The sequence below is a fragment of the Entelurus aequoreus genome, linkage group LG23 (genome assembly GCF_033978785.1).
Source record: "Entelurus aequoreus isolate RoL-2023_Sb linkage group LG23, RoL_Eaeq_v1.1, whole genome shotgun sequence".
Taxonomy (NCBI): Eukaryota; Metazoa; Chordata; class Actinopteri; order Syngnathiformes; family Syngnathidae; genus Entelurus; species Entelurus aequoreus.
This window is the reverse complement of record NC_084753.1, coordinates 44,942,650-44,970,343: the sequence shown is the minus strand read 5'-3', so window position 1 is coordinate 44,970,343 and position 27,694 is coordinate 44,942,650. Positions and strand designations below refer to the sequence as shown.

At 38.2% G+C, this 27,694-nt stretch overlaps 1 protein-coding gene across 7 annotated transcripts in view; it reads right to left on the bottom strand.

Annotated features, from left to right (window-relative positions):
* galcb (galactosylceramidase b) overlaps positions 1-27,694 on the bottom strand; it is a 51,159-nt gene that overhangs the window by 4,596 nt on the left and 18,869 nt on the right. For 4 of the 7 annotated variants that reach the window (XM_062034734.1, XM_062034737.1, XM_062034740.1 and 1 more), the window contains 12 exons: positions 26,745-26,884; positions 26,503-26,541; positions 21,447-21,577; positions 18,654-18,809; positions 18,421-18,545; positions 16,171-16,298; positions 13,246-13,335; positions 13,085-13,174; positions 12,878-13,022; positions 9,931-10,111; positions 8,124-8,287; positions 4,719-4,795 (listed from right to left, as the gene is read on the bottom strand). In XM_062034734.1, the coding sequence (XP_061890718.1) occupies positions 4,719-4,795; positions 8,124-8,287; positions 9,931-10,111; positions 12,878-13,022; positions 13,085-13,174; positions 13,246-13,335; positions 16,171-16,298; positions 18,421-18,545; positions 18,654-18,809; positions 21,447-21,577; positions 26,503-26,541; positions 26,745-26,884 (1,466 nt within the window). Of the gene's footprint in view, positions 1-4,440; positions 4,464-4,693; positions 4,796-8,123; positions 8,288-9,930; positions 10,112-12,877; positions 13,023-13,084; positions 13,175-13,245; positions 13,336-16,170; positions 16,299-18,420; positions 18,546-18,653; positions 18,810-21,446; positions 21,578-26,230; positions 26,359-26,502; positions 26,542-26,744; positions 26,885-27,694 lie in introns of those variants that run through there. The other 3 variants (XM_062034738.1, XM_062034736.1, XM_062034735.1) reach the window with 3 other exon arrangements.

Sequence of the window (27,694 nt, the reverse complement as noted above, 5' to 3'; positions counted from 1 at the left end):
CAAGTATGTGCTCCAATCACTACATCACAACAACAACAAGTATGTGCTCCAATCACTACATCACAACAACAACAAGTATGTGCTCCAATCACTACATCACAACAACAACAAGTATGTGCTCCAATCACTACATCACAACAACAACAAGTATGTGCTCCAATCACTACATCACAACAACAACAAGTATGTGCTCCAATCACTACATCACAACAACAACAAGTATGTGCTCCAATCACTACATCACAACAAGTATGTGCTCCAATCACTACATCACAACAACAACAAGTATGTGCTCCAATCACTACATCACAACATAATAAGAAATGATTGTAAAGTCATGACATGATGTTCTTTACACGTGTATGTACACTTTTGACCACCACTGTATGTATATATGTAGGTATATGTATATATTTATATTTACTGTATATAAGTGTGTGTGTCACAATAAATATTGCATTAATACACGCAGACTAATCACACAATTAGTTTTGCTCCTTTACCTTCTAGTTATCTTGCAGTGACATCACATTTGTGAACAAGTATTGGGGCATTATTTAATTGAGCATTCTTTTCAAACAATATGGCACACCGGGTTGTAAGACGCATTAAAGGGGCCGACTATTGGCTTCGTAGCTTACCAAAGTCCTACTCAAACATTTTGATAGATCTTTGAGCGCCGTGTGTAATGTTCTATATCAGGGGTCACCAACGCGGTGCCCGCGGGCACCAGGTAGCCCGTAAGGACCAGATGAGTAGCCCGCTGGCCTGTTCTAAAAATAGCTCAAATAGCAGCACTTACCAGTGAGCTGCCTCTATTTTTTAAATTGTATTTATTTACTAGCAAGCTGGTCTCGCTTTGCCCGACATTTTTAATTCTAAGAGAGACAAAACTCAAATAGAATTTGAAAATCCAAGAAAATATTTTAAAGACTTGGTCTTCACTTGTTTAAATAAATTCATTCTTTTTTTTACTTTGCTTCTTATAACTTTCAGAAAGACAATTTTAGAGAAAAAATACTACCTTAAAAATGATTTTAGGATTTTTAAACACATATACCTTTTTACCTTTTAAATTCTTTCCTCTTCTTTCCTGACAATTTAAATCAATGTTCAAGTAAATGTATTTTTTTTATTGTAAAGAGTAATAAATACATTTTAATTGAATTCTTCATTTTAGCTTCTGTTTTTTCGACAAAGAATATTTGTGAAATATTTCTTCAAACTTATTATGATTAAAATTCCAAAAAATTATTCTGGCAAATCTAGAAAATCTGTAAAATCAAATTTAAATCTTATTTCAAAGTCTTTTGAATTTCTTTTAACATTTTTGTTCTGGAAAATCTAGAAGAAATAATGATTTGTCTTTGTTAGAAATATAGCTTGGTCCAATTTGTTATATATTCTAACAAAGTGCAGATTGGATTTTAACTTATTTAAAACATGTCATCAAAATTCTAAAATTAATCTTAATCAGGAAAAATTACTAATGATGTTCCATAAATTCTTTTTTTCGGTTGAATTTTGAATTTTAAAGAGTCGAAATTGAAGATAAACTATGTTTCAAAATGTAATTGTCATTTTTTTCGTGTTTTCTCCTCTTTTAAACCGTTCAATTACGTGTAAATATCATTAATTATTAATAATAACATAGAGTTAAAGGTAAATTGAGCCAATTGGCTATTTCTGGCAATTTATTGAAGTGTGTATCAAACTGGTAGCCCTTCACATTAATCACTACCCAAGAAGTAGCTCTTGCTTTCTAAAAGGTTGCTGACCCCTGCTCTATATTCTCAATGAAACATCAACATTTTTGCTCTTGCTTTGCCAGCCTCATTTATTGAACAACTTGCAGTCCACTCTTATGTGTGACTGCCATCTACTGGTCGCACCTTTATTACATCATGTACCAACTAAAACTTGTGGCTAAGATCAGCCAAAATGAATGCGTACATTATGCGCACCGGGTTATAAGGCGCACCGTCCATTTGGGAGAAAATAAAAGGATGCTAAGTGCGCCTTATGGTCCGAAAAATACAGTAAGTAACATTTTTAAGATCGTTGAAATGCAAGCGAGTTTATTCTACTAGTAAGACATGTGATTAGTCATGATTCATCGGATTTAAAAAATGCATCATTTGACAGCATTACTAACAACATAATAATACATCATCTATTTCATTGTCACATCTGCATGCTGAAGGACAACAAAAAAGAAACTGCGAGCTGAAACTGGACTCACTTTGGACCCGCCGTGTTAAACATACACTATGTGGACTACAGTATTTGGACTCCTGCCTTGACTCACATATGAACTACAAGTGCCATACCAGTCCTAACCCATAGGGGTCAATATGACCTTTTGCAGATATTACAGCTTCTACTCTTCTGGGAAGGCTGTCCACAAGGTTGTGGAGTGTGTTTATATCTTCTGGGAAGGCTGTCCACAAGGTTGCGGAGTGTGTTTATATCTTCTGGGAAGGCTGTCCACAAGGTTGTGGAGTGTGTTTATATGTTCTGGGAAGGCTGTCCACAAGGTTGCGGAGTGTGTTTATATCTTCTGGGAAGGCTGTCCACAAGGTTGCGGAGTGTGTTTATATCTTCTGGGAAGGCTGTCCACAAGGTTGTGGAGTGTGTTTATATCTTCTGGGAAGGCTGTCCACAAGGTTGTGGAGTGTGTTTATATCTTCTGGGAAGGCTGTCCACAAGGTTGCAGAGTGTGTTTATATCTTCTGGGAAGGCTGTCCACAAGGTTGTGGAGTGTGTTTATATCTTCTGGGAAGGCTGTCCACAAGGTTGTGGAGTGTGTTTATATCTTCTGGGAAGGCTGTCCACAAGGTTGTGGAGTGTGTTTATATCTTCTGGGAAGGCTGTCCACAAGGTTGCAGAGTGTGTTTATAGCCATTTCCCACCATTCTTCCAAAAGTGCATTGGTGAGGTCACACACTGATGTTGGTGGAGAAGGTCTGGCTCTCAGTCTCCCTTCTAATTCATCCCAAAGGGTTCTATGGGGTTCAGGTCAGGACTCTGTGCGGGCCAGTCAAGTTCATCAAGTGTCATCCATGTCTTTATGGACCTTGCTTTGTGCACGGGTGCACAGTCATGTTGGAAGAGGAAGGGGCCCGCTCCAGGAGTTGGGCTTGGTCCCTTAGTTCCAGTGAAAGGAACTTTGAATGCTCCAGGATACCAAAACATTTTGGACAATTCCATGCTCCCAACCTGGTGGGAACAGTTTGGAGCGGGCCCCTTCCTCCTCCAACATGACTGTGCACCAGTGCACAAAGCAAGGTCAATAAAGACATGGATGACACTTGATGAACTTGACTGGCCTGCACAGAGTCCTGACCTGAACCCCATAGAACACCTTTGGGGATGAATTAGAACGGAGACTGAGAGCCAGACCTTCTCCACCAACATCAGTGTGTGACCTCACCAATGTACTTTTGGAAGAATGCTGGAAAATTGCTATAAACACACTCTGCAACCTTGTGGACAGCCTTCCCAGAAGATATAAACACACTCCACAACCTTGTGGACAGCCTTCCCAGAAGATATAAACACACTCTGCAACCTTGTGGACAGCCTTCCCAGAAGATATAAACACACTCCACAACCTTGTGGACAGCCTTCCCAGAAGATATAAACACACTCTGCAACCTTGTGGACAGCCTTCCCAGAAGATATAAACACACTCCACAACCTTGTGGACAGCCTTCCCAGAAGATATAAACACACTCCACAACCTTGTGGACAGCCTTCCCAGAAGATATAAACACACTCTGCAACCTTGTGGACAGCCTTCCCAGAAGATATAAACACACTCCGCAACCTTGTGGACAGCCTTCCCAGAAGATATAAACACACTCCACAACCTTGTGGACAGCCTTCCCAGAAGATATAAACACACTCCACAACCTTGTGGACAGCCTTCCCAGAAGATATAAACACACTCTGCAACCTTGTGGACAGCCTTCCCAGAAGATATAAACACACTCCACAACCTTGTGGACAGCCTTCCCAGAAGATATAAACACACTCCGCAACCTTGTGGACAGCCTTCCCAGAAGATATAAACACACTCTGCAACCTTGTGGACAGCCTTCCCAGAAGATATAAACACACTCTGCAACCTTGTGGACAGCCTTCCCAGAAGATATAAACACACTCTGCAACCTTGTGGACAGCCTTCCCAGAAGATATTTCTGTGATGTCATTTACCTGCACAGTGAGTGATGTCATTTACCTGCACAGTGAGTGATAGTGTGTGATGTCATTTACCTGCACAGTGAGTGATGTCATTTACCTGCACAGTGAGTGATGTCATTTACCTGCACAGTGAGTGATGTCATTTACCTGCACAGTGAGTGATGTCATTTACCTGCACAGTGAGTGATGTCATTTACCTGCACAGTGAGTGATAGTGTGTGATGTCATTTACCTGCACAGTGAGTGATGTCATTTACCTGCACAGTGAGTGATAGTGTGTGATGTCATTTACCTGCACAGTGAGTGATGTCATTTACCTGCACAGTGAGTGATGTCATTTACCTGCACAGTGAGTGATGTCATTTACCTGCACAGTGAGTGATGTCATTTACCTGCACAGTGAGTGATAGTGTGTGATGTCATTTACCTGCACAGTGAGTGATGTCATTGACCTGCACAGTGAGTGATAGTGTGTGATGTCATTTACCTGCACAGTGAGTGATGTCATTTACCTGCACAGTGAGTGATAGTGTGTGCCAATCAGATGCTTGTGTTCCAGACTGTCCTTCAGCCAGGATGATGAGGCCAGCTATGGACGTGAGAAGAAACAAAGGTTATTCATATCTTTAGCATTTCCTTCCTCCATCCCTCTGCATTCTTCACTTCAATGTTGCCGTTTATGTCGACAACCCCTCAAATTGCGGTCCACCTTTTTCCTCTTACTAAAAAAGTGCCCGCTCGCACATGGTTTTTGTTCCCTTCTCTATAAATGACTTTACTTGCGTTAATGTGTTGTTAACTTCAGCATCATTGCTAAGAAAGGTGAAACTAGCTGTGGAGGGAGGTGTGGCCAGTGTGCCTGCAGGAGCAAAGGTCACCGCCTCTGTCTATGGTGCTGAGGACGAGCACGGGGGCGGGGCATGCGCTGACGGCGAGACACGGCTGACAGCTGATTAGATTTCCCAGGTGGTACGTGTTCATCTAATCATCCGTTGTCTTTAACAGTGAGCGGCCGAGAGCTGGGGGAGAGAGGATACGGACGTGACTGAAAAGTCCCGTTCTGCGGGACAAAGACTTTGTTACAACCTCTGTGCATTAAAAACTGCACGCTTGGCTCCCGTGCAACATCCAGTCATATTGCAATAAAGGTGATTTCCTGTTCATTACAAAGTCATTTTCAAAATAAAAACAAAGCAGTATTAATGAATTAGTGAATCTTTGGGCAGCACACGACTCAGTTCCATTCCCCATTCAGTACTTTAAAAAACACACTGGGTGCAAGCCCTATGACTAATTACGCTCCTCCATAGAATTAACTAACAGCTCTGATAAATTACTTCAAAGAAAACTGAATTCTAGCCAAACATTTAATAAAGTCAAACACAAATAAGACAACAAGAGAAGTATCCAACACGTCTCTTTTCTAAAGTAAATATGGACAGCAGATATAGATCATCTACATCCACAATATGATTCGCCTGAATTTAATAACATTCTAGCCAAACATTTAATAAAGTTAAATACAAATAAGAGAACAAAAGAAGTATCCAACACATTTCTTTTGTAAAGTAAATGTGCACAGCAGATATAGATCATCTACATCTACTATATCATTTGCCTACATTTAAATTTGTTTGAACTAAATTCTAGCCAAACATTTAATAAAGTCAAACACAAATAAGACAACAAGAGAAGTATCTAACATTTCTCTTTTCTAAAGTAAATATGGACAGCAGATATAGATCATCTACATCTACCAAACGATTCGCCTAAATTTAATAACATTCTAGCCAAACATTTAATAAAGTTAAATACAAATAAGAGAACAAAATAAGTATCCAACACATTTCTTTCCTAAAGTAAATGTGTACAGCAGATATAGATCATATACATCTACAATATGATTCGCCTAAATTTAATAACATTAAAAGTGTACAGCAGATATAGATCATCTACATCCACAATGTGACTTGCCTAAATTTAATCATTTCTGCTCCGCTGCTTCCAGTCTGTGGAACGCTCTCCCTGACCACCTGAGGGCACCACAGACTGTGGATGCTTTTAAAAAAGGCTTAAAAACCCTTCTTTTTTTTAAAAAAAAAAAAAAGCCTTTTTTTAGATATATACATACTAGTTTTAGCTATTTGGCTGTTCTAGTTTTTATTTTATTTATTTATTTATTTGTTTATTTTTTTAATACACTGTAGCACTTTGAGGTTGTTTACTCAATGTAAAGTGCTTTTTACAAAGAAAATATATTATTATTAACATTTAATAAAGTCAAATACAAACAAGACAACAAAAGAAGTATCCGACTAGCCTGAGTGGCTGGACAGGACAGGTTTAAAAAACACTTTTTTAATATTATTATTATATATTTTTTTTAAACGACTAAGAATCGTAACAAATAAAAATCGCTATTCATTCGAAAATTGCCATTGTTGACACCACTATCAACCAGGATTCTACCACCCACTCAATTCTGTCTGTCAGCAGAACTTGTGAAAAGGTTAGTCCAGGGGTCACCAACGCGGTGCCCGCGGGCACCAGGTAGCCCGTAAGGACCAGATGAGTAGCCCGCTGGCCTGTTCTAAAAATAGCTCAAATAGCAGCACTTACCAGTGAGCTGCATCTATTTTTTAAATTGTATTTATTTACTAGCAAGCTGGTCTCGCTTTGCCTGACATTTTTAATTGTAAGAGAGACAAAACTCAAATAGAATTTGAAAATCCAAGAAAATATTTTAAAGACTTGGTCTTCACTTGTTTAAATGAATTCATTAATTTTTTTACTTTGCTTCTTATAACTTTCAGAAAGACAATTTTAGAGAAAAAAATACAACCTTAAAAATGATTTTAGGATTTTTAAACACATATACCTTTTTACCTTTTAAATTCCTTCCTCTTCTTTCCTGACAATTTAAATCAATGTTCAAGTAAATTTATTTTTTTATTGTAAAGAATAATAAATACATTTTAATTGAATTCTTCATTTTAGCTTCGGTTTTTTCGACGAAGAATATTTGTGAAATATTTCTTCAAACTTATTATGATTAAAATTCCAAAAAAATTATTCCGGCAAATCTAGAAAATCTGTAGAATCAAATTTAAATCTTATTTCAAAGTCTTTTGAATTTCTTTTAAAATTTTTGTTCTGGAAAATCTAGAAAAAATAATGATTTGTCTTTGTTAGAAATATAGCTTGGTCTAATTTGTTATATATTCTAACAAAGTGCAGATTGGATTTTAACCTATTTAAAACATGTCATCAAAATTATAAAATTAATCTTAATCAGGAAAAATGACTAATGATGTTCCATAAATTCTTTTTTTAATTTTTTTGAAAAAGATTCGAATTAGCTAGTTTTTCTCTTCTTTTTTTCGGTTGAATTTTGAATTTTAAAGAGTCGAAATTGAAGATAAACTATGTTTCAAAATGTAATTGTCATTTTTTTTCGTGTTTTCTCCTCTTTTAAACCGTTCAATTAAGTGTAAATATCATTAATTATTAATAATAACATAGAGTTAAAGGTAAATTGAGCAAATTGGCTATTTCTGGCAATTTATTGAAGTGTGTATCAAACTGGTAGCCCTTCGCATTAATCACTACCCAAGAAGTAGCTCTTGCTTTCAAAAAGGTTGCTGACCCCTGGGTGAGTCACTGTACAGCAGGCAAGGCATCCCGTTAAATGAACCGCAGCAGTTGGGTTTAGATAAGAGTAAACTACATTTGAAAAGAGAAGAATCAAAATAAAATACACACAACAGGATGAGTGCATTACCATCATTCATGCAGCAATGGCTACTTGTGGTGTCTGTTATGTTGACAAACACTGATGTTTACAGCTGACGCTGTATTTACTTCTGCTATTTGTAAACTAGCACATGTAGAAGGAAGAGCAGGAGAATGTCACACACCCAGATCATTGGTCACTTGGTATGTGCCATCTGCAAACACCCAGAAGAATATTCCCTTGCTGCTACGGATGGACTGTCCTCCTTTATCCACCCTGGCTGCTATGAACACACCACCGCTCTGCGTGGTCTCCATCAACACGTCACACGTCACGCTCACGTCTCGCCTGAAACACAACACTGACAACCTGACACAACTACACAAGCAGACAGGTTGTGTAAATGCTACATAAAAAGAGAATGCAACAAATCCTTTTCAACTTATATTCAATTGAATAGACTGCAAAGACAAGATATTTCATGTTCACACTGACAAACTTTGCTATTTTGTGCAACTTTAGCTCATTTGGAATTTGATGCCTGCAACATGCTTCAAAAAAGGCATGTTCACCAGTGTGTTACATGGCCTTTCCTTTTAACAACACTCAGTAAAGGTTTGGGAAGTGAGGAGACACATTTTTGAAGTGGAATTCTTTCCCATTCTTGCTTGATGTACAGCTTAAGTTGTTCAACAGTCTCCCTTCTCATATTTTAGACGCCACACATTTGCAATGTCTGGACTACAGGCAGGCCAGTCTAGTACCCACACTCTTTTACTATGAAGCCACGCTGTTGTAACACCTGGCTTGGCGTCGTCTTGCTGTAATAAGCAGGGGCGTCCATGATAACAACATATGTTGCTCCAAAAGCTGTATGTACCTTTCAGCATTAATGGTGCCTTCACAGATGTGTAAGTTACCCATGTCTTGGCCACTAATACACCCCCATACCATCACACACTAACACACCCCCATGCCATCACACACTAATACACCCCCATACCATCACACACTAATACACCCCCATACCATCACACACTAATACACCCCCATACCATCACACACTAATACACCCCCATACCATCACACACTAATACACCCCCATACCATCACACACTAATACACCCCCATACCATCACACACTAATACACCCCCATACCATCACACATGCTGCCTTTTACACTTTCACCCTAGAACAGTCCCCATGCTTCTTATCCTCTTTGGTCCACAGTTTCCACTTTGCATCAGTCCATCTTAGATGAGCTCGGGCCCAGCCAAGTGTTTCTGGGTGTTGTTGATAAATGGCTTTGGATAGTAGAGTTTTAACTTGCACTTACAGATGTACCGACCAACTGTAGTTACTGACAGTGGTTTTCCGAAGTGTTCCTGAGCCCATGTGGTGATATCCTTTACACACTGACGTGGCTTTTTGATGCAGTAGCGCCTGAGGGCTCCAAGGTGTGTAATATCATGGCTTACCTGCAGTGATTTCTCCACATTCTCTCAACCTTTTGATGATATTACGGAGCGTAGATGGTGAAATCCCTAAATTCCTTGTTGAGAAATGTTGTTGTTCAACAATTTGCTCAGGCATTTGTTGACAAAGTGGTGACCCTCGCCCCGTCCTTGTTTGTGAATGACTGGAAGCTGCTTTTGTACCCAATCATGGCACCCACCTGTTCCCAATTAGCATGTTCACCTGTCTTTGATGAGCATTCCTCAACTTTCTCACTCTTTTTTGCCACTTGTGCCAGCTTTTTTGAAACAAGTTGCAGGCATCAAATTCCAAATGAGCTAATATTTGCACAAAATAATAAAGTTTGTCAGTGTGAACATGAAATATCTTGTCTTTGCAGTCTATTCTATTGAATATAAGTTGAAAAGGATTTGTTGTATTCTCTTTTTATTTAGCATTTACACAACATGACTACTTGACTGCTTTTGGGGTTTGTAGTTTCAGCGAGTCCGGACAGAGAAAAGGAGGCACATACCAGTTGTAGTCTCCAATGATGCTTATAGTCTGGTCTGCATCTGTTGCCCAGGTGATGGGTCGCTGAGTCACAACCTGGCGTAAAGTGAAGACGTGAGGTCCAGGATCAGTCAGGTTGGTGAAGTACTCAAACACTCCTGTCTGGTCAGCAAAGTTGGGAGCTTCTGAGAAGGGAGGTTCTCCTACACAATGACAATGCAGACAGGCAGAACCAGAACTTTCTGAGTGGCAGTAATCATAAAAATGCCACAATGACAAACATTCTGCCTACAGTGCGTGACAAACATGAGTGCATTTTCAACAGGAGCGTTGGTTTGGTACCGAGGACATGCGGAGTAGGAAGTCTTCTCACTAGACAAGTACACTACTAGCAGCAGTCATCTTGCCAAGGAAAAGCCATAGCTTGAAAACCTACTTGCACAGTTTAATCATCATGACTGGGAACAATTGGCCGTCTCTGAGAAATATGTGGCTGAGAACACGCAAACCAAAAACATCTACAAGGTAGAGGTTTTTTTGGATGGAACTACAAGGTTTCTGTGAGCCGTGTTTTATGTAAATCAGGTCAATACACTTCATTGGGCTGTAAACAAACAAACAGAATTGATGCTGATATGGATATTAGCGATACAAGCCTAGTAAAAGTATAGAACTACATTTTTCTGATCACCATTATGTTTATTTTCACAAATACCTCAATGTATTTTGTATTGCTGTTTAAGTACATTGTAACATATTATTGTATATTTTGCTCTAATAGTGCCGTATTTTCCGCACCATAAGCCGCACCTAAAAACCACAATTTTTCTCAAAAGCTGACAGTGCGGCTAATAACCCGGTGCGCCTTATATATGGATTAATATTCATATTTATTTTCATAAAGTTTAGGTCTCGCAACTACGGTAAACAGCCGCCATCTTTTTTCCCCGTAAAAGAGGAAGCGCTTCTTCTTTTACGGTAAGCAACCGCCCCCATAGAAGAGGAAGCGCTTCTTCTTCTACTGTAAGCAACCGCCAAGGTGAGCACCCGCCCCCGTAGAAGAAGAAGCGCGCGGATATTACCTTTCATTTCATTTGTGTGTTTCTGTAAAGACCACAAAATGTCTCCTACTAAGAGACACGCGTACAAGGTTCCACTGACTTTTGATATTCATGTGAACCGCACTGTGGATACAACGGGAACACGTACGGTGAATATTCGCACCACAGGGAATGAGAAGTCGTCCTTCACTGTGGTTCTAGCTTGCCATGCTAACGGCCAGAAACTTCCACCCACGGTGATATTCAAAAGGAAGACCTTGCCAAAAGAGAACTTTCCAGCCGGCGTCGTCATAAAAGCTAACTCGAAGGGATGGATGGATGAAGAAAAGATGAGCGAAGAGACCGGGTGACTTTTTTCACGCAGCTCCATCCCTGTTGATCTATGACTGCATGCGCGTCCACATCACAGATGGTGTCAAAAAACAAGTGAAGCACACCGAAGAAGAAGAATTCGAGGGATTTGTGGATGAGTAATAACTTCAGAAAGTGAGCTTTAAATGTTTATTTTGTGTGTTGTGTGACACTAACGTATGAGCAACGTTGAGTTATTGATGTTGCTATTGCTCTGCACTATTTTGAGTGTTACTATTTTTGTGATTGCACATTACATTTTGGGAGTGAACAGAGTTGTTAGAACGCTGGTTTGTAATATATTATTAAAGTTTGACTGACCTATCTGACTGTTTTTTTGACATTCCCTTTAGCGTAGCGTAGGTGCGGCTAATAACACGGGGCGGCTAATAGGTAAACAAAGTTCTGAAATATGCCATTCATTGAAGGTGCGGCTTACAACACGGGGCGCCTTATGGTGCGGAAAATACGGTATTTACACACTCAGGGATCCCAGTCAGGTTAAAAAAAATGAAAAGAATTTAAAAAGGGCCAGATAATATGTCTCCTATAGGAGCCATTTTGGGGTCCTTGTACACACACCCTATGTTGAAGCACAGTACGTCTGACTATGGAATCCATAATGTTCCGACAAGCCAAGCGGTGCGGCTTCGTAGCTTACCAAAGTCATACCAAAACATTTTGAGGGATTTTTGAGCGCCATGTGTAATGTTCTATATTCTCAATGGAACCTCAATGTTTTGGTGTTGCTTGCTTGCGGGTACTTGCTAGCATCATTTATTGAACAGGTTGAGTCAACCTGCATTCTCACACGTATCTTTTTTTTTTTTTTCCTTCTTTTTTTTTAAATTTTTAATAAACATTTTTTTAAATTTTTTTTTTTTTTTAAATTATAATTTAAAAAAAAAAAAAAAAAATTTAATTTTTTTTTTTAATTTTAAAAAAAATTTTTTTTTTTAAATTTAAAAAAAAAAATTTTTTTAATTTTTTTTTGAAATTTAAAAAAAAAATTTTTTTTTAAATTTTTTAATTTTTATTTTTTTTTTAAATTTTTTTTTAAATTTTTTTAATTTTTTTAATTTTTTTTATTTTTATTTATTTATTTATTTTTTTACACGTATCTGTTTTGTGTGACTGCCATCTACTGGTCCCACTTATCATTACACCTTGTATCACATACAAATCAGTCAGTACAAGCAGAATTAGAACATACACGAGGCGCACCAGATTATAGGGTGCACTGTCCATTTTTCAGAAAAGGAAAGGATTTTAAGTGCGATTTATAGTGCAATATATTTACCTGTACAGTAATCTATTTATTTATATCTGCACTTTATTGCTCTTTTATCCTGCACTACAATGAGCTAATGCAACAACATTTTGTTTGTTGAAATTGGAATGACAATAAAAGGGAATAGGAGAATATGTGGAAAGTCAGATTAGACATGTAAAGGTTGCTCCACCCAAAGTGCACATCTTGGATGAAGGCGTGCTAAAGACTTGAGTTAAGAATCCTGGCGTGCACCACTACTAGTACTTGACAAAAAAGCAACTTACGGACATCAAAGTGGTCCTTGTAGAGTTTGGGGAAGGCTGAGGAAGCAGGTGGGTGTGGGTGGCTGCCTTTACGCCCTGAAGTGAGCGTGGTTAGTGTGTAAAGCTCATCTTCACACAGCTCCAGGGAGAAGTCGCCATCTGAAAGCTGCCATTGGTGTGAAACACAAAGTCACATGACATCATTTCAAATTTGGTTGACTATTTTACCTTCAGTGGGCCGAGGTGCTTGAATAAGGTGGATGTGTTCATCTTGAAGTCAAAGTGAGACTGCCACACTTGGAGCTCCTTGATGGAGGACTGACAAGTGAAATGAGGAGATGTTCACCGCAGGTTTTCCAGTCTGCATTTGAGTCAGGTGGGCAACTTACCAAGGACCCTTCTAGACGGAAGGTTGCATTTTGTGAGGTGACGTTGTATGGAGCAAGTGGAGGTCGTATGCATGACGAGTGCTCATGGCTCTGTGAGGAACATCAATTGTTGTTTCCAGACCAATACTTTGCCACCGCTAACAAAATATATTGACATACTTTTCTAAATAAAGGGCACCACAAAAAATGTCATTATTGTAACAACAAATGTTAGTGAAACATATGTTTATTATTGTCATTTAGTCCTTACATAAAATAGACAACTTGTCTTTTAGTAGTAAGTAAACAAACAAAGACTCCTAATTAGCAGTAACATATTGTGTCATTTATCATTCTATTATTTTGTCAAAATTATTAAAAGGAAAAGTGGAAGAAAATGACTTATTCATCTACTTGTTCATTTACTGTTAATATCTGCTTATTTTGTCTTTTAACATGTTCTATCTACACTTCTGTTCAAATGTAATAATCACTTATTCTTCTCTTCTTTGATACTTGACATTAGTTTTGGATGATACCACACATTTAGGTATGGATCTGATACCAAGTAGTTACAGGATCATACATTGGTCAAATTCAAAGTCCACATGTGTCCAGGGACATATTTACTGACTTTATAAACACAATATAAATTTTAAAAAAAGGAATAAAGATTTTGTGACGATAAAAAATATCGACGTAATCATAGTAGTATCGTCTAGATACGCTCCTGTACTTGGTATCATTACAGTGGATGTCAGGTGTAGATCCACCCATGGCGTTTGTTTACATTGTGACGGCGGTGAGCTATTGTATCCTCCTACGCTGTGTAGTGAAGCATGTTTAGCTATTCCTCGTCCTCCAGTGATAATGCTACTTGTAAGAAACGTACTGTATTTGTCATATTTAAAGTCCTCATGTGTCCAGGGACGTATTTACTGACTTTATAAACTAAATATGAATTTTTAAAAAAGGAAAAAAGATTTTGTGACGATAAAAAATATCGATGTAATCATAGTAGTATCGTCTAGATACGCTCCTGTGCTTGGTATCATTACAGTGGATGTCAGGTGTAAATCCACCCATGGCGTTTGTTTACATTGTGACGGCGGTGAGCTATTGTATCCTCCTACAGTGTGTAGTGAAGCATGTTTAGCTATTCCTCGTCCTCCAGTGATAATGCTACTTGGAAGAAACGTACTGTATTTGTCATATTTAAAGTCCTCATGTGTCCAGGGACGTATTTACTGACTTTATAAACACAATATACATTTTAAAAAAAGGAATAAAGATTTTGTGATGATAAAAAATATCGATGTAATCATAGTAGTATCGTCTAGATACACTCCTGTGCTTGGTATCATTACAGTGGATGTCAGGTGTAGATCCACCCATGGCGTTTGTTTACATTGTGACGGCGGTGAGCTATTGTATCCTCCTACGCTGTGTAGTGAAGCATGTTTAGCTATTCCTCGTCCTCCAGTGATAATGCTACTTGTAAGAAACGTACTGTATTTGTCATATTTAAAGTCCTCATGTGTCCAGGGACATATTTACTGACTTTATAAACACAATATACATTTTAAAAAAAGGAATAAAGATTTTGTGACGATAAAAAATATAGACGTAATCATAGTAGTATCGTCTAGATACGCTCCTGTACTTGGTATCATTACAGTGGATGTCAGGTGTAGATCCACCCATGGCGTTTGTTTACATTGTGACGGTGGTGAGCTATTGTATCCTCCTACGGTGTGTAGTGAAGCATGTTTAGCTATTCCTCGTCCTCCAGTGATAATGCTACTTGTAAGAAACATACTGTATTTGTCATATTTAAAGTCCTCATGTGTCCAGGGAAGTATTTACTGACTTTATAAACTAAATGTGAATTTTAAAAAAAGGAAAAAAGATTTTGTGACGATAAAAAATATCGATGTAATCATAGTAGTATCGTCTAGATACGCTCCTGTGCTTGGTATCATTACAGTGGATGTCAGGTGTAGATCCACCCATGGCGTTTGTTTACATTGTGACGGCGGTGAGCTATTGTATCCTCCTACGCTGTGTAGTGAACCATGTTTAGCTATTCCTCGTCCTCCAGTGATAATGCTACTTGTAAGAAACGTACTGTGTTTGTCATATTTAAAGTCCTCATGTGTCCAGGGACATATTTACTGACTTTATAAACACAATATACATTTTAAAAAAAGGAATAAAGATTTTGTGACGATAAAAAATATCGACGTAATCATAGTAGTATCGTCTAGATACGCTCCTGTGCTTGGTATCATTACAGTGGATGTCTGGTGTAGATCCACCCATGGCGTTTGTTTACATTGTGACGGCGGTGAGCTATTGTATCCTCCTACGCTGTGTAGTGAAGCATGTTTAGCTATTCCTCGTCCTCCAGTGATAATGATACTTGTAAGAAACATACTATATTTGTCGCCATGGAGACCAGGATTAGTGATCTAGATGTGGATGCATGTTAGCTGCATGTGTTAAAGCAGCTCTTCCCGAGGGTGTTTCAGTGTTATAACTTCACCTTTATCTTGACTTTTTACACCACAATTTGTCCATTCTCCCTTTTCTGTCTACACACTGTGTCTGCTTGTAAGTACTCTGTGTGTGTGCGCTGCCCAACATGCTCCTCTGCTCATAACACCAGCAATGTCATTACGTGACGACGTGATGTCATGCCCATTAAAAAAAAAAGGGGGAACTGGTGCTTTTCAAACAGAGTATAGTACCGTGTTTTATTCATTAGTACTGCGATACTGCACTAGTACTAGTATCACCCTACATCAGATGTTTTTGTCAATCAGCATGATATTATGTCAAGACTAAATCCACACATCACAAAGCAGAGTCAGTGAGTGTGCATCCTGGTGACACTACCCACATTTTCAACCAAACATGAAGTAATACTGAAATGATGATACTTGCCATGGTTTCTATGACAACGGTCAGATTTCCTCTTCCATCAGTCAAGGCCACATAACTTCCACCCCGAGCCAAATGTCCAACAGTCTTCAGGTAGGCCCAGCCTGGCTGGGTGAACTGCGTGGTGTGGGCTGCAGGCAGAGGATTATCACTCTTGTTCAATGACAGAGAAGGAAACAAAAAGGCAGGAAGTGCTAATATTCTCTTTCAAGTCAAGTCCAAAGTGCATTGTTTGTCATGTGTGGCAGTAAAACATGACATAACACTACATTCCTATTTGAGGGAAAGAAATCCCTCATCAAATCGTGAGCTGTTGGCTTTGGTGCGGTTGGTTACAGGCATGAAGGCGCGTCATCATGTCGTGTCATTGCTGGTTCTATGAGCAGAGGAGCATGTTGGGCAGCGCACACACACAGAGTACTTACAAGCAGACACAGTGTGTAGACAGAAAAAGGGAGAACGGACGCATTTTGGTGTAAAAAGTCAAGTTAACATCCATCCACAGTGTTTTAGCTACTTCTACATCCCTAATCCTGGTCTCCACGGCGACAAATAAAGTGAGTTTCTTACAAGTAGCATTATCACTGGAGGACGAGGAATAGCTAAACATGCTTCACTACACAGCGTAGGAGGATACAATAGCTCACCGCCGTCACAATGTAAACAAACGCCATGGGTGGATCTACACCTGACATCCACTGTAATGATACCAAGTACAGGAGCGTATCTAGACGATACTACTATGATTACATCGATATTTTTTATCGTCACAAAATCTTTTTTCCTTTCTTTAAAATTCATATTTAGTTTATAAAGTCAGTAAATATGTCCCTGGACACATGAGGACTTTAAATATGACAAATACAGTACGTTTCTTACAAGTAGCATTATCACTGGAGGACGAGGAATAGCTAAACATGCTTCACTACACAGCGTAGGAGGATACAATAGCTCACCGCCGTCACAATGTAAACAAACGCCATGGGTGGATCTACACCTGACATCCACTGTAATGATACCAAGTACAGGAGCGTATCTAGACGATACTACTATGATTACATCGATATTTTTTATCGTCACAAAATCTTTTTTCCTTTCTTTAAAATTCATATTTAGTTTATAAAGTCAGTAAATACGTCCCTGGACACATGAGGACTTTAAATATGACAAATACAGTACGTTTCTTACAAGTAGCATTATCACTGGAGGACGAGGAATAGCTAAACATGCTTCACTACACACCGTAGGAGGATACAATAGCTCACCGCCGTCACAATGTAAACAAATGCCATGGGTGGATCTACACCTGACATCCACTGTAATGATACCAAGTACAGGAGCGTATCTAGTCGATACTATTATGATTACATTGATATTTTTTATTGTTCTATTCTATTCTTCTATTGTCACAATTTTTTCCTTTTAAAAAAATGTATATTATGTTTATAAAGTCAGTAAATATGTCCCTGGACACATGAGGACTTTGAATATGACCAATGTATGATCCTGCAACTACTTGGTATCACATCCATACCTAAATGTGTGGTATCATCCAAAACTAATGTCAAGTATCAAAGAAGAGAAGAATAAGTGATTATTACATTTGAACAGAAGTGTAGATAGACCATGTTCAACAGAAAATAAGCAGATATTAACAAGTAGATGAATAATGCATTTTTACAGTTTGTCCCTCATAATGTGTACAAAATAATAGGTGTATAAATGACACAATATGTTACTACTAATTAGGAGTCTTTGTTTGTTTACTTACTACTAAAAGACAAGTTGTCTATTTTATTGAAGGACTAAATGACAATAATAAACATATGTTTCATCTACACTAACATTTTGTCTTACAATAAAGACAATAATGACATTTTTTGTGGTCCCTTTTATTTAGAAAAGTATCGAAATATATTTGGCTAATGGTAGCGGTATCGAGACAACCCTACTGTGTATATATGTATATGTAAAGGGGGGCGGGAACCGGTACTTTTTAGAGGTGGTATAGTACGGAATATGATTTATTAGTATCGCGGTACTATACTAGTACCAGTATACTGTACAACCCTAGTAGAGAGAATCATCCGTTGGAGCGTGTCTGAAATGAAAAAATATTAGACCTATCTAATCTATTCAGCAATTCCCTTTTATAATGTTGCAGCTGCTGCATGATTTAAAGGGCCGTTTCAAACAAATGCAATTGATTTGTTTTGCTTTTGAAGATGTCTAAAATGTCGTTTTCAGTATTACCTGTAACCCAGATGGGAGACTCCACCACATAGTTGCCACTCCAGGGTTCCACAGCCGTCATAAGCCCGTCTCTGCCAAACGGCAGTGCCTCGTAGTAGCTGGCAATCAGGTTCCAGGAGATAGTACTGGAACAGACGGATGACTGCTATTCTTATGTAGATGCGTGTGGCGGGAGATCGAAGATGGACAGTAGGTGAAAGCATCCTAATGATGTACAGGTACCAGGTACTCACGCAGTCATCAATCCATTGACGTAGTTCTGGTTCAAAATGCGCGCCCAGCAACCAGCGCCCACATCATTGTTGAACGTGCTGTAGTCCTCGGAGGCCCAAAGCTTCTTCCCAGTCTTCAGGGCGTCCATGACGGTGGTGGTGCCTGGGTAGTGGGCCCTGAAGAGGCAAACAGAATGCAATAACATCAAGTATACTTCCATAAACAAGCAGTGTTTGAGCTGTGAGGCATGTGTGTTTGCAGCTAAAGTATACCTGCCTACCTGCCTGCACAACTTGTGCAAATATTATCCACTGACGGGTTTATTTTTGGAACTTCTTTGCACAAAAGGAATACATTAGAAGCACTCGATAGAAATCAGCTATTCTAATTCAGTAAAAATCATCCACTGCACTTTTTGGGGAATGTTTGCCTATCATTCACAAGAAGACAAGATTGCATATGTTTTTCTTGGTTTTATGCATTTGGAAGCGTAAAGAAACGTTAGCTAACAACAGAATGCTATTCCACATACCCGTCCAAGAACTTCCATATTCCATGTATCAGTCATTTTGTTCTTATAAGTGCTAACTTCAAGGACCCATGTTTAGCGGCGCATTGCTCACAGAGAGCCAACTAGCTTGTCCACATACTGAGCTGGTGAGCTGCTGCAACGCCTCTGAGCTGGTGAGAGTCAATTGTACATTCCAAATCATGCCTCTCACTTGTATATTAGAAGGATGTGGAAATAAACCAACAAGTTCCAACTGAGACCCCTAGATGGAAAAAAAGACACAAAAAGACGTTTACGGCACCCTTTTTTTAAACTCTTTGTGAGGATTATGATTACCGTAACTCTTCATCTAAACGGGAAGATAAAAACATCCCCATCGGTCTTTATCCCAGTGAGAGCAGACATTGTACAGTAAGGGATTGTTTTTATTATGTTCTTGTTTAGCACTGGGCAATACTGCTACATGATGCTTAGTGTTTGACTAAAGCAGCATCTGTTTAGCACACAGCTTCCAAAACTAATATATATATATATATATATATATATATATATATATATATATATATATATATATATATATATATATATATATATATATATATACACACACATACATACAGGTATATATACATACATATATACGTACATATACATTTTCATATATACATATACATTTGTACATATATACGTAGATCTATATACATATATATGTACATCTATACATACATATATGTACATATATATGCGTATAGATGTACATATATATATATGTAAAAATTTACATATATATAAAAATGTATATGTACATATATATGTATGTATATATATGTACGTATATATACCTGTATGTATGTGTCTATATATATATATATATATATATATATATATATATATATATATATATATATATATATATATATATATACACACATACGTACATTTTTGCATGTATACGTACATCTACACATAGATATATGTACATACAGGTATATATACGTACATATATATATATATATATATACACTATAAAAATGGGACCCATAACCTCCCTGCTTGGCACTCAGCAACAAAGGGTTGGAGTTGGGGGTTAAATCACCAAAATGATTCCCGGGCGCGGCGCCGCTGCTGCCCACTGCTCTCCAAGGGGATGGGACAAATGCAGAGGACAAATTTCACCACATCTAGTGTGTGTGTGACAATCATTGGTACTTTAATCTTAATCTTAAATACGTACATTTTTACATATATACGTACATCTATACATACATAAATGTACATATATACACATATATACGTACATATATATACATATATATGTACATCTATACATACATATATGTACATATATGTACATATATACACATATATATGTACGTATATATAGATATATATGTACATATATACACATGTGTATATATGTACATATATATATATATAAAAATGTATGTATATATGAACATTTATACGTATATATGTATGTATATATATGTACATATATATACCTGCATGTATGTATCTATATACGTATATACATATATATATACACATATATACGTACATATACATACATACGTATATACGTAAATTTTTACATATATACATACATATATATACATATATGTACATATATACACATATATATATATATGTACATATATACACATATATGTACATATATATGTGTATATATGTACATACATGTGTACATATATGTACATATATACATACATATGTACACATTTATACACATGCGCACATATGTATGTGTATATATGTACATATATACACATGTATATGGACAAAGGTTTAGGTTTTGAAACAGAATAAGGACATGATGCAAAGATAGAAGTGAACAGATGATGATGACGACGTACAGTAAGCAAGGAGCACCACTGGTCCTGTCAAGTCTCTTTTACTATTCCCTTTATTAAAGAGCACAACATTAGAAGACCTATATGATTAGGAAACTCCAAATGTAAAAGCCAGTATGTATGCTCTTTTACATCCACGGGATTGACAACAGCAGTACAATTATTTGATGAGACCTTGCTGCTTTTTGGGAGCTTCAACAGCTTGCTTATGAGACTTCATTTGTAAACCCGCTTTGTATTTTTACATTTTGGAATTGAAAGAAATAAAACATTCCTTCAAATTGCTATGGATTAGATGTGGCATTATCTAAAACCATGTTATATCTATTGTGTAGTAATAGTGAGCGTACATTCAAATCATTGAACATTTCAGAAAGGTGTTGGATGTCCGGCAGACACATATTACATGGAGAAGAAAGTCAGCACGTTACCCAATGACATCTACAACCCTGCTGAGCTCATGGTCTAGTAGAAGAGACAAGGAAATGGGCTCCCACAAGTTGTCACTGGCTATGATCCTGACACTCTCCAGGCCACTTTTATCCAGAGTGTATCTCAGCAGCTGGTCACATGCATGGAGAGCAGAGGACATTCAATGTCAAGTTGGAAAACAATCCAGTTACTTACATTGGGAACATGTGTGCTTTAGGACCTAAGACAGAGGAGTACTTAGAAGGGAACTGCACTTTTTTTGGGAATGTTGCCTATCAGTCACAATTATTTATGAAAGACATGACGACGGATGGATTTTTTAAAATGCATTCTAAATATTAACCTAAATAAAAGTCAATGAGAGCTCCACTAATACACCCATAAAATCAGATAAATAAGCATTCAAAAAGCACCAACAATATGGTGACTTGACTATTGACAAGTATTAGTCATATTGTTATTAGACGGACTATTTATAGCGGCGCCGTGATCACTTCCGTGTGGCCCTACGTTTGCATCCTCGAGAGGTCTGCTGCTTCCTCGCTTCCCTGCTCCCTGTAAGTTTATTCTAGAGCAGGGGTCACCAACCTTTTTGAAGCCAAGAGCTACTTCTTGGGTAGTGATTAATGCGAAGGGCTACCAGTTTAAAAACACTTAAATAAATTGCCAGAAATAGCCAATTTGCTCAATTTACCTTTAACTCTATGTTATTATTAATAATGAATGATATTTACACTTAATTGAACGGTTTAAAAGAGGACAAAACACGAAAAAAATGACAATTACATTTTGAAACATAGTTTATCTTCAATTTCGACTCTTTAAAATTCAAAATTCAACCGAAAAAAAGAAGAGAAAAACTAGCCAATTTGAATGTTTTTGAAAAAATTTAAAAAATAACTTATGGAACATCATTAGTAATTTTTCCTGATTAAGATTAATTTTAGAATTTTGATGACATTATTTAAATAGGTTAAAATCCAATCTGCACTTTGTTAGAATATATAACAAATTGGACCAAGCTATATTTCTAACAAAGACAAATCATTATTTCTTCTAGATTTTCCAGAACAAAAATTTTAAAAGAAATTCAAAAGACTTTGAAATAAGATTTAAATTTGATTCTACAGATTTTCTAGATTTGCCAGAATCATTTTTTGGAATTTTAATCATAATAAGTTTGAAGAAATATTTCACAAATATTCTTCGTCGAAAAAACAGAAGCTAAAATGAAAAATTAAATTTAAAAGTATTTATTATTCTTTACAGTAAAAAAATTAAATTTACTTGAACATTGATTTAAATTGTCAGGAAAGAAGAGGAAGGAATTTAAAAGGTAAAAAGGTATATGTGTTTAAAAATCCTAAAATCATTTTTAAGGTTGTATTTTTTCTCTAAAATTGTCTTTCTGAAAGTTATAAGAAGCAAAGTAAAAAAAATTAATGAATTTATTTAAACAAGTGAAGACCAAGTCTTTAAAATATTTTCTTGGATTTTCAAATTCTATTTGAGTTTTGTCTCTCTTAGAATCAAAAATGTCGGGCAAAGCGAGACCAGCTTGCTAGTAAATAAATACAATTTAAAAAATAGAGGCAGCTCACTGGTAAGTGCTGCTATTTGAGCTATTTTTAGAACAGGCCAGCGGGCTACTCATCTGGTCCTTACGGGCACCGCGTTGGTGACCCCTGTTCTAGATCATAAATCATGCATCTCACCTGGACAGAAGAAGTCTGAGTGGGTATTCCGACAAGCTTGACAGCCATTTAGGACCCGAAACTGGCGAGGATGACACAAAAAGACGCTTGGGGCCCCCCCATCACTTTCCTTGGTGAGGATTATGAGTCAGTCTTCACCTAAATAGGAACATCCTAGCAGTCGGCATCCTAATGACAGTAGACATTGTGCAGTAAGTGAGGTTATATCATGTTTGTTGGCTTTCATAAAGTCCAATAATCAGTGATGAAGGGAAAAAAAATGCAAACGTTGTGATGCGTTTTTGAAATGACTGTGCAGCGTATGCTTAAAATGATCAAAATACGTCAATATTAAATGTTATAAATGTGCCTGTTGCTACACAACATATATACCGTATTTTCCGGACTATAAGGCGCACTTAAAATACTTGTTTTTCCTCAAAACTCGACAGTGCGCCTTATGTACGGAATCATTTTGGTTGTGCTTACCGACCTCGAAGCAATTTTATTTGGTACATGGTGTAATGATAAGTGTGACCAGTAGATGGCAGTCAAACATAAGAGATACGTATAGACTGCAATATGATGGCAATATGACTCAAGTAAACAACACCAACACGTTATATGTTCATTGAAAATATAGAACATTACACACGGCGCTTCAAAATCTATCAAAATGTTTTAGTATGACTTTGGTGAGCTATGAAGCCACACCGCTTGATGGATGGTACTGTGCTTCAACATAGGTGTATTATTATGCTGTGTGTATAAGGTAGGACATATTATCTGGTATTGTGTTTCACAATATTATGCAAGAGCAACTTTTCCTACCTTCCTGTACCTGCTGATCTGTATTTGGGATCTGCATAACTCCTGAACAACTGTGCGCGTTCACCTTTGTAGTCCGTGCCGACACTGTAGTGGATAATCTTCTACTTTTTCTTTATCTTCTTGTTATGTGACATTCATGTTGCCATTTCTAATATAAAGTAGTGTAAAGTTCTTACTTATATCTGTCAGTAAACTCACCATGAAAGCACTAAAACACACCGGTGTAGTGACTTTACATTATTCACCCAAGGAACTTTAGCTATTGGAGAGTTCCGGTCGGACAGTTTTTCACGGGACACATTTCGGGCGTTGTTGTTGCACTAGTGAGCCACGGCTGCTCCGTTATTGATTGAAGTAAAGTGTGAATGTCATTAAAACAGTTAGCTCCATCTTTTGACACTTCTTCCACTCCCGCCCTTGCACGCTACACCGCTACAACAAAGACGACGCTGTCCAAGTGGAGGCACGTAAATAAGACGCATCCTGAAGAGACTGTCAGAAAGTGACTTGAAACATCATCTATGCAACATTTTGATCAAAGAACCAGCATTACATGTTATGTAGACCACAAGGAAGTGATCAAATCATAATAATATGACTCCTCTAATGGGCCTTATAATTCGGTGCGCCTTTTGTATGAAAAAATATCAAAAATAGACCATTCGTCGGCAGTGTGCCTTATAATCCGGTGCGCCCTATGGTCTGGAAAATGACATCATGTATATAAAAAAGGAGGTGTTTGAATGTATTTGTAGGTGCAATTGCGCGACACATATAGGCTCCATTGTAAGCAGACTTGTGATCGCATTTATTTAATATTTAGAATGCAAAAAAAGAAATAAAATAACATCCGTCCTCATGTCTTTCATAATGATTGTGAACAATAGGTACAATTCCCCCAAAAAAGTGCAGTTGCCCTTTAAAGGGGCCCTATTCTATTATCATGGAAAAGCTGTTTGGAAGGGAAAAATTGGATATGAGGGCCAGCATGGACGAATAGAACAGAGGAGCCATTGTAATGTCTGCTCACAGAAAAACAGAAATCTTAATCTACGATTTGACTCCCTTGAATGGCCTTGATGGGAGCAGGCTATTCTGAAAACATCCTCAATGATGGTCGCCTTTGACCTCCCTCCCTCCTCAACGACACCCGGAGTCGAACTTTTGCTTACATGCGGAACAGCCCCAAGCCTATGGACACTACATAACACACCCAAGACAAACGGGCATATACACACACACACACCCCCTTCCCCCATCCCACGCCTTCACCACCGCTTGATCGGGTGATGGACGGCTGGCAGCGCTTCATAGCAGCAGTCGACCTCCAGGGTCCCAACTCCCCCCCCCCTCTGTTGCGAGTTGTCGTGATTAAATGTAACATGTTTATGTGTGCATGGCATGGAGGTTTTTCCCCACTTTTTACTCATCTTCTTCCCCAGCGTTATACCTTTTTCCCACCTTTTACGGGGCACCTTGTGGCGACCCATCAGCGTTCCTGTTCTGTAACCCTGTACACTGTTTGTTTGTCTCATCTTGAACGGTATGTTTCATTGTACTTGTTGCAATGACAATAAAGACCTACCCTATTATGGAAAACCCACCTTTCTTACCTATAGGGATCAGTTTATGTGTATTTGGGATCTGGATAAGTCCTGGAAATGTGTAATGGAAGCGTGGAAGTATTTACAAAATAAATGGATGTGTCGGCACACCCCTAGGTGTCAGTCAGTGAACCCAGGTTATTAGAAACTGCCACAATCACCACAACATCAACTCATTTTAGAATAACGTTCACATTAGTATTTTGTGAGCCAGTCAGCGGTCAGTAAAGCGTATGTGACATTGAGTGACCATACTCTTTCATTCAAGACAGCATCCACTCCTTCTTATCCTGGAACTATAAAAATGACTTTTTTTCTGCTCCTTTGAGACACTTCAAAGTTTATCATTGCATTCGTTCTAGATTTTTTTCAAAGCTCCGTCTTTCGATTTCGAAAACCAGCCAAAAACAAAAAGTTTAGGTCTCATCTGTGGTCCATATGGACAAATCTTTACTCGCCTCACCCAATCAAAGTGGTCATTTAATCTTAGTAGCTACTCCTCTCAGCAACTGTGAAGGAACATTCTGTCCCGATATGAATCCCGAGAGGGATAAGCGGTATGAAATGGATGAACCACAAAGCAGATTACAGACCTCCATGGAACGACTGACCACATGAAACAAAGCGCTACTTGAGTGAGACCTAACCACTTACCCAATCACTGTGATAGCATCACTAAGGTGTGGGTCAAGGATCATAGATTTGGCAATGCTCCAATCACCATCTGCTGCAATGATGCCCACACCACTTAGACCAACTTTATCCAGTGTGTTTCTTAGAACCTTGGCAACAAATACACAAGAAGAAGCCCGCTGGACTTGTTACTGCCGATGATCACAGTTGAGACAAAACAAAATGTTGATGGCTGTTTTTCTTCATTAATAGACACTCCCCCTTTACATTGAAAACAAACATGTGGTACTTACCTTGATATACTTGCTGTCAAAGTTCCGTTCATTCCAGATCTAAACAGCAGAAATAATAAAAAGGGATAAGAGTTCATTTTCTATACCGCTTGGGTGAGCTGAAGACTACCCCAGCGAAAGGCAGGGTACACCCTGGACTGAGGCTTGATACAAAGGTTAGATGGATCAAATCTAACACTGGTCTTTATGACCAAATGATCATATAGAATACTTGCAAATGTGTCAATCAATCAGTGGCTCACCCCGACATAGTCGATGGTGAGATGGTGGAACTGCTTGGCACCGAGGATCCAGTTGACTACATATGCTGCGGTGGTGTCTGGGAAGTCATAGGGCCAGCTTTTACCACGGCCTACCCAACCGGGAAATGCCCAGGGCAAACCTGCGTGGCAGGTGGAGATCAAATGAAGCTTTTGTTAATGGCTGTATATTATGAGTAGTCTCACCTTCTTCTGTGTATTATGAGTAGGGATGGGAACCATACCCGGAATTTCCATAGGCACGACCAGAATATCACCACATGGGCTTGATTGATTGATTGATTGAGACTTTTATTAGTAGGTTGCACAGTGAAGTACATATTCCGTACAATTGACCACTAAATGGTAACACCCCAATAAGTTATTCAACTTGTTTAAGTCAGGAACACTTCAGAAAACCACTGTCAGTAACTACAGTCGGTCGCTACATCTGTGAGTGCAAGTTAAAACTCTACTATGCAAAGCCAAAGCCATTTATCAACAACACCCAGAAACGCCGCCGGCTTCGCTGGACTCCAGCTCATCTAACATGGACTGATGCAAAGTGGGAAAGTCTTCTGTGGTCTGACGAGTCCACATTTCAAATTGTTTTTGGAAACTGGACGACCAAATTTGGTCGGTACTTCAGAGTATCGATTCACGCAAATCAAGCAGTATCATATTTCCATACCTTTGTTGCTCGTGACATCATGTTTGGTTATGATAAATGGGTTATACTTGTATAGCGCTTTTCTACCTTCAAGGTACTCAAAGCGCTTTGACACTATTTCCACATTCACACACACATTCACACACTGATGGCGGGAGCTGCCATGCAAGGCGCTAACCAGCAGCCATCAGGAGCAAGGGTGAAGTGTCTTGCCCAAGGACACAACGGACGTGACTAGGATGGTAGAAGGTGGGGATTGAACCCCAGTAACCAGCAACACTCT